Below are 13,611 nucleotides of genomic sequence, written 5' to 3' on the forward strand. Positions count from 1 at the left end.
GAGACCAAGGTCCCAGAAGACTGAGCTTCCCAAAGTTACTCTGCCAAGAAGGGGTTGGTGAGGCTTGGTTTGAACCTCTGTGGCCTGACTCCTACATGGCCCAGACCAAGACACTGGAACTTTATTTGGTGACAGTGAAAACAATGGAAGATTTAGAGAATTTTTTCCTACTCTGTATTGAGCAATAGGGCAGAAAGTGAGTACTTGTACACTTTGGGAACTTTAGAACTTTTAATCACTTCAATTACAGTGGCATCGAAATGTTAAGTGTTTTTCAAATTGAGTTTTAATCATCATCTCTTTCCAAAATGGAAAAAAAAAAAAAAGGGACTTCATGGGCATTCTTGGTCTATATTTTACAGATGAATGTAAGATTCCCTTATTTGTGTCTGGAGGAGTAGCAGTGACTGTTTGACCCAGAACTAAGCAGTATTTTGGGTAGTGCCTTCTGCCTATGGGCACATGGCTCTTTCTGTATTTTTCTTCAGTGGAAGAATGAACATGTTTTCTTAACCTTTTTTTAATATTAAGAATTTAAATACATATGAGTAGAGAGAACAGGGTGTGTTCCCCCATATTTATACACCTAGATTTAATTTTAAATATGTGTCATACTGGCATTTTTTGAATTATTAATTGATTGAAAGTTTTTAGGAATTATGCTTTTTCTTTTATTTGTTTTTGACCATGTAAAACTTTGGTTCCACCCTCAAAACCATGTAACAATCTATATTCAGAGAAATGCTGCTTCCATCCCCATCCTTTGCTGTTTTCTTCCTCCTCTTGTAGTTAATGTGTTTTGCTTTGTTTTGTTTATTTGTTTGTTTCAGTAGATAAATGGTAGGCTTACAGAAAAATTAGGCAGAAAGTACAGAGTTCCTTTATATGCCTCCTGCCCCCCCCACACACAACCTTTTCCCTGTTATAAAATTTTTGCACTAGAGTGATATCTTTGATATGATTGATGAAACATTACTATTATAATTCTGTATGTTTTGAGGAACTGCCAAAGTGTTTTTCACAGTAGCTGCACTATTATATATTCCCACCAAAGAATGTTTGAGGGTTCATGTTTCCCCATAGCTTCTCCAACACTTACTTCCCCTTTTTTGAAAAGTAGCCATTCTATTGGGTGTGAAACGGTATCTCAGTGTGGTTTAGATTTGCATTACCCTAATGGCTAATGATGTTAAATATTTTTTCATGTGTTTATTGGCCATTTGAATATCTTCTTTGTAGAAATGTCTATTCAGGCAGGTCCTTGGCCCATTTTTAAATTGGGTAGTTTGTCTTTTTGTTGTTGAGTTGTAGGATTTCTTTCTATAATCTGGATATTGAACACTTATCACATATATGGTTTCCCATTCTGTAGATTGTCTTTTCACTTTTTGATGATGTCCTTTGATGCATAAAAGTTTTGTTTTTTTTTAAATTTTGATGAAGGTCCAATTTATCTATTTATTAATCTCTTTTTTCTTTTGTTGCTAGTGCTTTTGATTTACCATTTTAAGAATATGTTGCCTAATAAAAGGTCCTGAAGATATTTCCATATGTTTCCTTCAAGGAGTTTTATAGTTTTGGTTCTTATATTTAGGTCTTTGACCCATTTTGAGTTAATGGATCTTTAATTTTTTAAAGCCGTTTTATTGAGACACATTTACATCCTATGCAATCATCCAAAGTAATTTTTATATGTGGTGTGAAGTAAGGATCTACCTTCATTCACATGGATATCCATTTTTCCCGGCACCATTTCTTGAAGAGACTATTCTTTCCTTTATTGAGTGGATTGGCACTCTTGTCAAAAATCAATTGGCAGTAGATGTGGGGGATTTTTCTGAACTCTCAGTTCCATTCTGTTGGTCTGTATGTCTGTCCTTGTCCCACTAGCACACTGTTTTGATTACTGTAGGTTTATAATATTTTAAAATCAGGAAATGTTAGTACTCCAATTTTGTTCTTTTTCAGGATGGTTTTGGCTATTCTGGGGCCTTTGCCCTCCATATACATTTGATTATTGACTTTTCAATATCTGTGAAGAAGGCTGTTAGCATTTTGATAGGGGTTATCTTGAATCCGTAAATCACTTTGGGTAGCATCGGCATCAATATTTAGCCTTCCAACCATGAACACAGAATTTCTTTCCATTTATTTAAGTCTTCAATTTCTTTCAGCAAAGTTTTGTAGTTTTCAGGCACAAGTCCTTAACATCCTTGATTAAATTTATTCTTACATATTTTATTCTTTTAGTTGCTTTTGTAAATGGGATTATTTTCTTGATTTCCTTTTCCCCATTGCATTATTTCTTAGGGAAGGAACGTCCCTTTTGCAGTGAAATTAGTTTGATGGAGTAGGATTTCTAGGCTTGTCCAGTGCTGCAGGTGGTGTAGATACATGACAAGCAAAGTTTTGACTGATGACTGACTAGCAAAGTGTTGAGGGAAGAGCTATCAGCTGGGTTTAGGGAAAAATAAAAATGGGCCATGGAGAGAGGGAGAAAGTGGGGATACAGCATGACCTGAGAGGATGTGTGATAGAGAGAAGTGAGGGAGTCAAAAGCAGAAGTCAGAGAAAGGTCAAGGCTGTGTAGCACTTTACATCACTGCCCAGCACTCAACCAAGCTCTGCAGGATTACCCTCCTAGACATAATATGTCCAAATCCAAAGTCCTATTCTTCCATTCCTCGACCCTCTCCCCACACACATACCTACTCCTCCTCCATTCTTCCCAACTCAGTTGATAGCAAGTCCATTCTCCCAGCTATTCAGGACAAATATCTTAACACCTCTTCTCAACCCTTCTCTGTCACTTACACCCCATATATAACCCAACAACAAATCCTGTCAGCTTTACTTTCAACATATACCCCAAATCTGATTTCTTCTCCACATTTTCATCACCACCAAGTCCACCATCCTGTCACCCCTGCAGGATGACAGTAATCTCCTCACTCATCTCCAGCTTCCACCCTGCTTTGCTCTGCTCTATTCTCTACACAGCAGCCAAACTCATATCTTAAAATTTGTTAATTCTATTTATTAGAAAATGTTAATTGAGCTCCAGGCACAGTTCTTAGCACTGGGAATACACTAGTGAATAAAACAAACCCCTTCACTAGTAGAGACTATATTCTGGTAGATGGTATTTCAGTCAAATCACATAGTCCTTCAATCTAAGCTTCCTGTGAATTCCTTACAATCAATCGCCTGTCTTCTGCATGGCATCTCCCCATCCTCTCCTTCTACACCCCCCCTACCTGCTCACTGAGCTCACTCACTACCACCTCTTCTGCTTCCCCCAGTGAACTGTGTGACTTCCTCTCTCTTTTCCTTAGGAATCTCCTTAAATAACAGCTCATCAAAGAGGCCTTTTGTTCTCCCTATATAAAGGGTCAACCCTTCTATCCCACCCTGGCACTCCCCAGCCCCTCCTCTACTTATTTTCACTCACAGTGCTTACAGCCACATTTCATATTATATAATTACATGGTGGTTTGTTTCCTGCTTGTCTCTCCTACTAGAATTTGTTTTGTTCACTGCTATATCCAAGCCCCAAAACCATGCTTAGCATCAGTATTTGATGACTGGGTGAATAAGGACATTGATCTATCCAGCAATGCACAACCAGAGATGCCATAGATGTCACAGCTCAGTAATCTCTAAGCTGCTTTATTGGAAGTGAATTTTGGGAAGCAAAAAGTCAGACACCAGAGTGCTGGGGTGGAGGATTGGTTCTAGAGCCTTCCTTTCCCTCTCTACCCACCTGAGAGTTTTGTTTGAAAGTAGGAAACACTAGGGCTCCTCCCTGCCTAGCTTGACTACTTGTTACTCAAGACAGTTGTATTTTGCCTCATCTGGAAAGCTTGACTCAACAATTAGAAACATGGTCATGATTCCAATGGACATAAACCGGCTTTCCTTCCTCTACCATTACTTACCATGTGTTTAAACACACAGTCAACATTTACAGTATTTATATCACCTGATATCAGTTTATCTCTATCTCAAAATCAGTTGCCCAATTCTTCTCTCTTCAGTTTGCTAGGATACACTGTGGAGAAAGAAGCAGTAATACTTGTCCTACCCTTCTCCAGGCACATATATATTTAATTATTAAATCACATATTATTAAATATATATATTTATATATTAAATATATATATGTATATTTTTCTACTGTATTATACTCTCTTTATTCTTTTGGTAAAACTCTTTCAGAGTTAGTTATTTCTGTTTGTAGATGATGAAATGTATAAAGATCCAGTCCAAATATTGGCACTGCTGTGAACAAGGTCTGCTCCCTTCAACTCAGAATTAAGACTTTTGGTTCTTGTTTTTATATTCTAGTCCCAGAAATAGGTTAACTGAAGATGGTCTTATGTTGTATAGCAGTTATCTACAAACAGGCTCTAGCTTCTCCAGGAACTTTACAGGATGAATTTAGTTTAATTATATTAAACTAAGAGGCATTGTCTCAAATGAGTTTAAATGCATTTTTAGTTTTAGACAATCTACCTGACATGTTTTTCTTAAAAACAATGCCTCCACTCCAAATAAATTAAGGTAAGCATAAATGAAGAGTTCAAGATGGCATCAGTCCATCTGTCTAAGTCCTGGTATTTTGTGGATGTAAAGCAGCAGCCAGTTATGATGACAGATGATAGATCAAGGAAGTGTCAAGTTTGTTAACATTTCTCCATTTCTAAACGATCCTTAAAGAAGATCATATATGGAGTCACACCATCCTCACCATAGTCTGTACCATCTGGAATCACATTTTCACCAATATAGACCTGGTAGTTTTTGAAATTAGCAGGGATGTGCTTGATTTGTTCTGCAGCCCCCATCATAAATGGTTTCACTCTTTCTGGCCTCTGTTCTTCAAGTGTGCCTTTGATTGCTTCCTCGTAATCTTTGATGTACTCCTTATAGGCTTCTTTTGTGAAGCTGGTTTCCTGCATGTGACGGTTCATGACAGTATCCACACCAGTGATGACGGTGCTTTCTGTACCTTCACCCTCGGGGTCTTTGGTGGAGGCGTCTCTACCCATGAGCACATCAGCAATGCCACCATCTGTCTACTGACCATCTTCCCCTCCACCTCCAGACACAGCCCACCTGCCATCTCTTGGGTCTTGTAAATATCAGAGAACATCTCATCACGGTGGATGGGGTCCCAGTAGATGACCATGATGGCGGCTGGAGGGAGGCACTGGTAGTGCTGGTGTGGCAAGGGCCCAGAGCTCCCAGCTAGCTCCCAGTGGCCAGAGCAGCACTGGGGGGAAGGACGCAGTGAGAGGAAAAGCCAGGCTTATATTTTCAATGGCCCCTCATCTCCCAGACACTGCCATCTCAAGGCTTTGGAAGAAGGGTTGCAATGTGCTGAATAAATCGTCAGCAGCAGCATGTCACTTTAAGATTTGAACTCCCAGAAAATATGCCAGGGCAAGTCCATTCCCTTCCTACCATGCCACTGGCTAATCCTGCAAAGAAGTGGGCACTTAATGAGGACTTTGGATGAGGGGGACAGTGAAGAACTGTGCTGAGCTGGCTTTTTGGTGATGCTAGCTCATAGCAGATCAATCTCTATCAGAGATAGATTGCAGTGCTTCTCAAATTTTCTTCATTATCTCCCCCTCTAAGGAGACTTTCTAGGCATATTTTTCCTGGTCTCCCCACCCCTCCCCCATAATTTTATTTTTTAATAAAGACACTGTGGGTTTACAGAACTATCATGCATACAATACAGGATTCTCATAAACCTCACTTACACCTTGCATTGGTATGGTGCATGTGTTACAGTTCATGAAAGCACAATTTTGTAATTGTTGTATTAACTATAGTCCATGGCTTAACTTAGGGTTTATGCCGTTTGCTGTGCAGTTCCATGGATTTTTTTTTTCAATTTTTACTCCAGTAACATACATGCAACCTAAAATATCCCCTTTTAATCACATTCAAATCTATAATTCAGTACTGTTAATTACATCCATAATGTTGTCCAACCATCACCACCAACCCTTACCAAAACTTTTTCATTATCCCAAATAGATACTTTGTACCTTTTAAGCCTTAAAGCCCTATTCCCTACCCCCAGGAAATTTTAATACCACAGATATACTGTATATCTTTTATGTACTGTATGTATATCTGTGCTTTACACATAAAAATAGTAAGATATTTTCCATCCCCCAAGAACCAATTTTCACCCCCTCAGGGGCAATATTGTCCCCATCCAGAACTTCATATATTGGAGCAAATGAAATCCTGATGGCCTTGAAGGTCACTGACAGTTTGACAACAATGAGGAGCAGTTACAAGGATAATCCAAAATGTTAGCCTGGGAAGACTCCTCAGAATCAGATCCAAGATCTTAGGAGGTGTCCTCTTGATTATCTTCTGCCTTCATCTCAGCATGTAATTAGTGTTAAGAGCTTGGGTGTCTTGCTTCAGCATCATTCAATGGCCTGGGAATTTACTTGGTAAAAGCAAAAAGTAGCAAGATTCAGAGATGTGGAGTGGAATGTTGCAAGGACTTCTGGTCTACCCAACTTGGCTCCATGGAAAGAAAGCCTTGAAATCTGGTTGTAGCAAAGCAAAGCATGTATCAGTGAATTAACTAGAAATAGAACAAAATAAAATGCAAGCAAGTGTCCAAATGAATAGAACACACTTACCATCAGAGAAATTTTAGGAAGACCAGTGTCTATGTGGCCTAAAATTTGCAGGGAATTTCTTAAAAATATGGAACCTGTGCTGAGCCTTGAAAGATGGGTCAAGTTTAGTAGAAATGACAGAAGTGGGGAAAAGAGCAGAAATAATAAACATGGGTGGAAAGGAAACAAACTTTTGCCAAATTCAGAAAGGTCTGATAAGGCTGGACTATGGATGGGTCTGAGTGCAAGGAGGTGAAATTAGTTGGCTGTGGAGGTTCTGATTAAAAAGAACCTAGAGAAAAAGAAATATAGAATGTAAGCTTTGTATCATTGTTGAATCTCTCGTACTTCTTAGCTGCGCTTAATGGGATTGCATGAAAGAATGTTCTTGTTCATGAGAAGTGTATACGTGAATTATAGTGTATGTTCAAGGATGTGTGCAGCTAACTCTCATATGTTCAGAAGACAGAGCAATAGATGATGGATGATAGATAGGGAGGGAGGGAGGGAAAGAAATAGTGATGTGACAGCATGTTAAAGTTGGTGGATTGAGCTATCGGGGGAGGGGGGGTCAGGGTATGCTGGAATTCTGTGTATGGGGTTAGTATTCTTTTTTGCAACTGTTTCTGTAACTTTGAATTTATTTCAAAATAAAATAAAAAGAACCTAGAGGTGGATTGGGATTGGGAAGGACAGCTGGTCTTGGAAACTCCCGACTCTGATTCAAGTACTGGAAAATAAAAGATGAATTGCCAGCTTTCGATTATTTAACTCTATTTCTTTTTACAGCACCTCTGTGGGCTCGCTCGGGGACAGTGCATGCTTTTGTTTGTGCAGCTGAGTGTCTGCAGTGAGAACTGCTGGGAGGAAGGGGGGGTTTGCCATTTTGTTTACTCAGCTCCAGCTAATTGTTTAATTCCATGTTTTTATTTCAATTTTTGTACAGGGCCCAGATAGTGCTTGGTGGGCAGAATGTAATTTGATTAATGACCTCTAGATGAAGGATGGGGTATAGGATACAAAGAAACACAACTGCCTTTCTCTACTCGTGCCTGAGTGAGATACCGCATGCAAAACACATCACTCTCACATTTGTTAAAAGGAGGAAAACAGTAGCACTTTTATGCACTATAAACTTTATAGCTTTGTTCTAGCATGTGGGCGGCATTTGAGGATGAGAGAAGGCTTAACTTTTTAAGTTAAATTATTATCAGTTAAAAGTTGATAAAAAAAGATACAATTTTCTGTTTGTTGTATTTCTCCCATATATGCAGAGGTGGGAGATTCTGGCTGTTGATGTGTGTTTGAACAATGAACTCTGCACTCTTTAGGGATCTGATCAATAGTCTATGCACTTCAGGGTCTTTTCTGCAGGATCTTTGCTTCCTTTGTTTTATTAGAGCTCTCCTTGGCACCCCCACTGGAATGGGCCACAGAGAGGAGATAAAATAGCAGTCCTGCCATATAGTGACTTAGCAGAAACCTTGGAGAAAAGTTTGGGAGAGAAGGAGGGAGACTTACACACCTCTGTCTACCTGAACCATGGAAAGACCAGTTGTGTATAAGTTTGAAGTGTTGTTGGGGTTCTCCAAAGAGCGTATGGGCTTCTGAGATCTAGACTCAAATGAAACCAGATTGTCCAGCTGTTTTATCATTGACTGTATCTGAACAGCAGAAGTCAAGTGGGAACAAGAATAAGTTTGGGACTGCCTACAAAGTGACTACTCAACCAGGGGATCTGTCCCTCATTTCTTTCCAGTCTGTTTATCTCTGTTTCTTAATGATGTATTTGGTTGTTCTCATTATGTTGTTACTTATTATTGTGAAGGAGGAGAAGAAAAGCACTCACTAGTCCCAGGCATGGTGTTCAATGCTTTACACACTTCAGCATCTTTAATCTTCAAGGCAGAACTTTCAGTTCATACTTTTTATCTTTTTTACAGAAAAGGAGTTGACTACAGGTCTCCCTGTGCTCCTTCCACTCCATCTTTCTCTTATTTCTTCCCCACCCCTAATAATTCTCTTCCTCCTCCCTATTATATAATCATGGATTTCAGTGTCTTTGGCAGCTCTAGAGAGTCAACCCTGGCTCTAGGGTCACTCTGGGTTCAAATCCCAGCTCATCCACTTCCCACCTGTGGGAATGTGGACACGTTGCCTCCTCTCTCTGTGCCTCAGTGTCTTCATCTGTAAAATGGGGTAATAATAGCATCTCTCATCAGATGTGGTGAACTGACCTAGTAAATGTTAGTTATCTTTTTCCTCCCCCTCGTCTTTTACATATGGGAAAATAGATGCCACTCTTCCTGCCCTTACCCTTTTCCTTTTGTCCATCTACTTCCTCTTCTTTCCTATTTGTGATTATCTTATGAATAACAAATGGCAAATTTAACAAAATCAAATCTCCACTTTAGGCCACACAGTTTTATGGCCACCTGGGATTTCTCTGTAAACCAGTGCCTGATACGGTATGCATCAGCTAGGATTTTGCAGGAAAAATACTTACTGTCCTCACTCAGCTCCTGGTTATTGCCTCAAATGACTGGGCATCAGCTGCACCAGCTCACCTAGTTGAGTTAGCAAATCTGGCAGGGACAACTAGTTAGATCTAGAAGGGGCCCAGGAAGGGCAGAAACCAGGCAAGGCTGCTGAGAAGAAGCCAGAACCCTCTGGGCTGCCAGGCAGTCACACCAGACCAGCCCTACCTTCAGAGAGCAGCAGGGGGGAATGCCAAGACTGCAAAATTTGACAAACTGGAATTTTTAAAAAAATATGACAGAAGGTTTTCTCAATTGCCTTGTTGTATTAAAGGAAGCCTGGTGGCAGCTTTTGCCTGTTAGGAGTTCCTAAAAGCCCCTGAACCTCCTGCCCTCTGGGGATGAGATCAGCCAACACCTGCTGGAATGAACACACCGGTTCACAGTGACATGGGTGGAGGAAATGCAATATGATGATAAATTACGTACCTGTTCAAATCAGGGCCCCTAGGAAGGTGGAGTGGGAGGAGCCAGTTTTGGTGATGGGGCAGTGGTAGACAGAGCCTGGGAGAAAGGCATCACTCCACCTAACTTTGTGGTTTTTTGTTTTCTTAATTAAACTTTTCATTTTGGAATAATTGTGGATTCACATTTGGTTATAAGAGATAATACAGAAATCTTTGAATCATTTCCTCCAATAATAATATCTTGCAAAACTTGAGCATCACAGCCTGTATTCTGCCTGCCTTTTGAAACGCCGGCTTTCACATCCACAGGTGGGGAGGCACTCCCTTTTACTCCTGTGTACCAGGCAGCCATTTCCACCTTCCACTCTGAACAAATACATTTCACTTTAGACTTATCCCAAGTTCAGAATAAAATGGCTTGATTTTTGAGGCAGGGTCCATCTGGTCTGTATTTCACGGTAACATGGGAATGTTCCATGTTGACGGAGACGCAGTGAGTTAAAAGATAGCTAGAGAGAAAACTTGGCAAAATGTGAGTCCCTAAATCTCTGAGACCACTTGTGGTGGTGTTTATTTTAACTTCATCTGTGTTATTCCCATTCAATCATTGAGGGAAAGAAGCTGAGGCCAATGACCCATGGGGGGTTGGGCAGGGAGGGGCTCATGGCTGTGCAAGGCAGGGTCAGTGTTCAGTCCAAGGGATTCTAAGTTCACACCCTTTTCACCACACCACATGGACCCTGCAGATGCTGAGCAGGAGCATGGGGGACTCTACCCTAAGGCCGTGCCATTACAATAGAGCAAACTCAGGCAATAGAATCAAGAGGATTCTTGGTTGGGAGTGAGGGGAGTGGTGAAGAAGACAGAAGGATGGCCCCCAGATTCCTTCTTGGGCAAAGTAACAGACTTCTTTCATTGCTATCAATAGAATCTGACTCTTACCTAAGCAATAAATTAAGATGTATTGGAAGGATGTTGGGTGACTCCCACAAAATACCCAGCACCAAGACCTTGGGAAAGAGCCAGGAGACAGGGTGGTTCCACTGACCTAAGGATGCTGAACTGAGGCTGCCTTGTTGTCTGTCCGTGACTCGCCTTCCCCCATCTTGCATCCTGCATCCTCAAGATTCATATTCCCTGGAGAAACATCCATTGGGTACACCAGAAGGACACACCCAACCCAGAGAACGGGGCAGGATCCAGTGACTCATTCCCACCACAAACTGGACAAAAATAAAGTCCAGAAAAGGGGATAGGATGGCTGCTGTCATAATTCACTAAGATCAGGGATTATAGACTTATGGGAGAAGAAAATTACAGTATCATCTAAATGCTCAAGTTAGTCGAGGCATCTACAGGGATGGCACTGAGATAAACATGGCTGTCTCCCACACTCTTTGGGTCTCTCTAATTTTCCTCTTGGCTTTTTCTTTTTCATGGAACCTTAGGATCACAAGGGCCTCTGTTTGGATGAGCAGTCTCAGGTAGTGTTTCCTCCTGCCATTTGGCTCACTTAGTAATTGCCACATAGGCCAGGTCCCTGAAGCCGCAACACTGAAGGCACAGGAAGGAGGTTTTTGCTACCTGAGAGCACTTGAACTTGGATTAGTCACAGCCAACCCACAGTTCCATGTGGCTTTCTTGCCTGGGTGACCTTGGCATCCCCAGATCCCTGTGCTTTCTTGCAGATCCTCCCCACACTCAGGCACACATGTCCACAGTGCCCCCAAAGAGAAAGTCAAGACCTTCCCATGAAGTCATGATTGACTGGTCCTAGAGAAGACTCACAAGAATCTTCAGATCCAAAGCCCCATTTCCCTCTTTCCAGCATTCTTCCCACTGTGTGAGGCCTCTCGGGCAAGTCATCTGCAGCCCAGGGCCCTTCTCTGGGGGTATCAGAAGGAGCACCCTCTCTTTCCCCTACTCTTGTTTTGGAGGATTGATGCATTGCTTCAGTATTTTTCAGTTAACTACTCAACTATTGGCCCCAACTCCTGTTAGGTATAGATCCTGGGTTGCTTATTTTGATTGCTTAATTGCATGGTAGTTTGGACTCGCAAACAAGAAGGTAAATGTTTTGGGGGCAAAGACCATATCTTTGCTTCTGTTCTATTTACCCTGCCAGCATTTGTTGACTTGTGGGTTTGTAATGCTGGCTTGATAGGATTGCAACTTGAAACTCTTGACAAGTGATATTTCTTTTCCTAAGTAGATGACAAAGTGCCTTGCTTTCTCGCAGACCACGCTTTGCCCTGCATTAACTGCCTAGAGTCCTTAGGTAACTCAGTAAATTAACTTTCAGGTCCCAGAGAATGTGTCCTTTGAAAGGAAGGGAAACAGAAATGTGTGGGAGGGGAAGGAGGAGGCACAATGCTGAGATGCACTTCCACACTTGGCAGATGATGTGAGTGGGGCAGGACAGGATGAAATGTGAGTTAATGTTGGCAGAGTCATAATGGACCTTGTGTTACTTCAGGGCACTGAGGGCAACACCCAGCTCCGTGCCCAGAGCCAGAGGCAGTTGTAGAGCCCTGATATCCATTGCACGATGGTATAGAATGGCATTTAATTTGAATGACATGTGTCTCACTTTAAATAGGAGCAGCTCCATTAAGCATACACTCTTCTGTAGGAAAATGGGGCTGCCTGCAGACTTGGCTGCTGAGCCTGTTGAGTGTAGGCTGTTGCTGATAGCCATGAGAGCAAGCATGCAGGAGAGTGAATGCTGCATCAAAGTAGAGAACGAAGCATGCAACTCAGGGAGCTCTTTGTAAGTCGCATGCAGCTGTTTTCATGGGAACATCCAACCAAACCATCAATCAGTTAGTCAGTCAACTAAAGGCAGGCATTTTTGAGTTCTTACCCTGTCCCAGATGGTATACCAAGGATGTGAAAGATACAAAGGTGAACAAGACATGGGCCCTACCTTTGAGGATGTCTCAAGGTAATTGATAAGAATTATTCTATACACCATAGCAGTGAGTAGCATACTTGGTCCTAGCCTTCAGGAGCTTGCAGTGTTTGTACAGTATTAGGAAAGAGACCCTCACATACACTGCTGATCCAAGCATAAATTGTAAGATTTTTTGGGGGGGTGCAATTTGGAAATATCCATAAAAATTTAAAATATGCATATTCTTCAGTCCATAATTCCACTTTTTTAGTATCTCTATCTTGAAGAAAATGCATTTTTTTAAATGCATTTTCAAGGATGCGTATTGCAGTATTACTTAGAACAGTGAAAAACTAGGGAGAAAATGCTCAACAATAGCAGAATGGTAAAAAAATCATGATTTATCCATACTGGGTAACTGTTGTGTTGAATCCTATGAAATTGCCATGCTAGTCTTTTTTTTTCCCCTGTTTATTTTGAAATACTTTCAAACATACAGGACAGTTACAAATGTAATACAAACCCCATACACAGAACTTCAACAGGTCCCTACCCAATCCTCCCAGTTATCCAGATCCACCAATTTTAACATTTTGCCACGTTTGCCATATCAATCTAGCTAGCCATCTGGCTATCTATTATATGTCTGTCTGCATGTTTGTCTATTTATCCATCTGTTTTCTGAACACTTGAGTGTAGGTGGTATATATCATGCTCTTTCAACACTTAACATTGCCATGGGCATCTCCTATGAACAAGGATATTCACTATGTAATCGCCTTAAATGCAATTATCAAGTTCAAGAAATCTAGCATTGATATAAAGCTTACACTCTATATTCCAGTTTTTTTTCATATGTCACAATAATGTCCCTTTGAGGCTTTTCTCATCCCTTGCCAGATATGATCCAGGATCACATATTGCATTTAATTGTCATTGTCTCTTTAGTGGCTCTTTTTTGTTGTTGTTGATGTTGTTAAGTTGTGGGAACATACATACAACATAGACTTTCCCATCACAACCACTCTCAAGCATACCGTGCAGTGGGATTAATCACATTCACAATATTGCAGTGTCCTCACCACCTTCCCCTAAAACTTTCCCATCTCCCCAAACAG

At 41.0% G+C, this 13,611-nt stretch overlaps 1 protein-coding gene and 1 pseudogene across 1 annotated transcript in view; both read right to left on the minus strand.

The window, feature by feature from the left end:
• Positions 1-4,685: 4,685 nt before the first annotated feature.
• Positions 4,686-5,191, minus strand: LOC119519885 (annotated as a pseudogene).
• Positions 5,192-6,455: 1,264 nt separating this feature from the next.
• The window catches only part of LOC119519918 (solute carrier family 22 member 3-like), a 111,734-nt gene continuing 104,578 nt past the window's right edge, over positions 6,456-13,611 (minus strand). Inside the window, exon 6 of the mRNA XM_037817665.1 lies at positions 6,456-6,581. Coding sequence (XP_037673593.1) covers positions 6,456-6,581 — 126 coding nt within the window. The remainder of the gene's footprint in view (positions 6,582-13,611) is intronic.

Source organism: Choloepus didactylus, chromosome 24 (assembly GCF_015220235.1).
Source record: "Choloepus didactylus isolate mChoDid1 chromosome 24, mChoDid1.pri, whole genome shotgun sequence".
In the NCBI taxonomy this organism is placed as follows: Eukaryota; Metazoa; Chordata; class Mammalia; order Pilosa; family Megalonychidae; genus Choloepus; species Choloepus didactylus.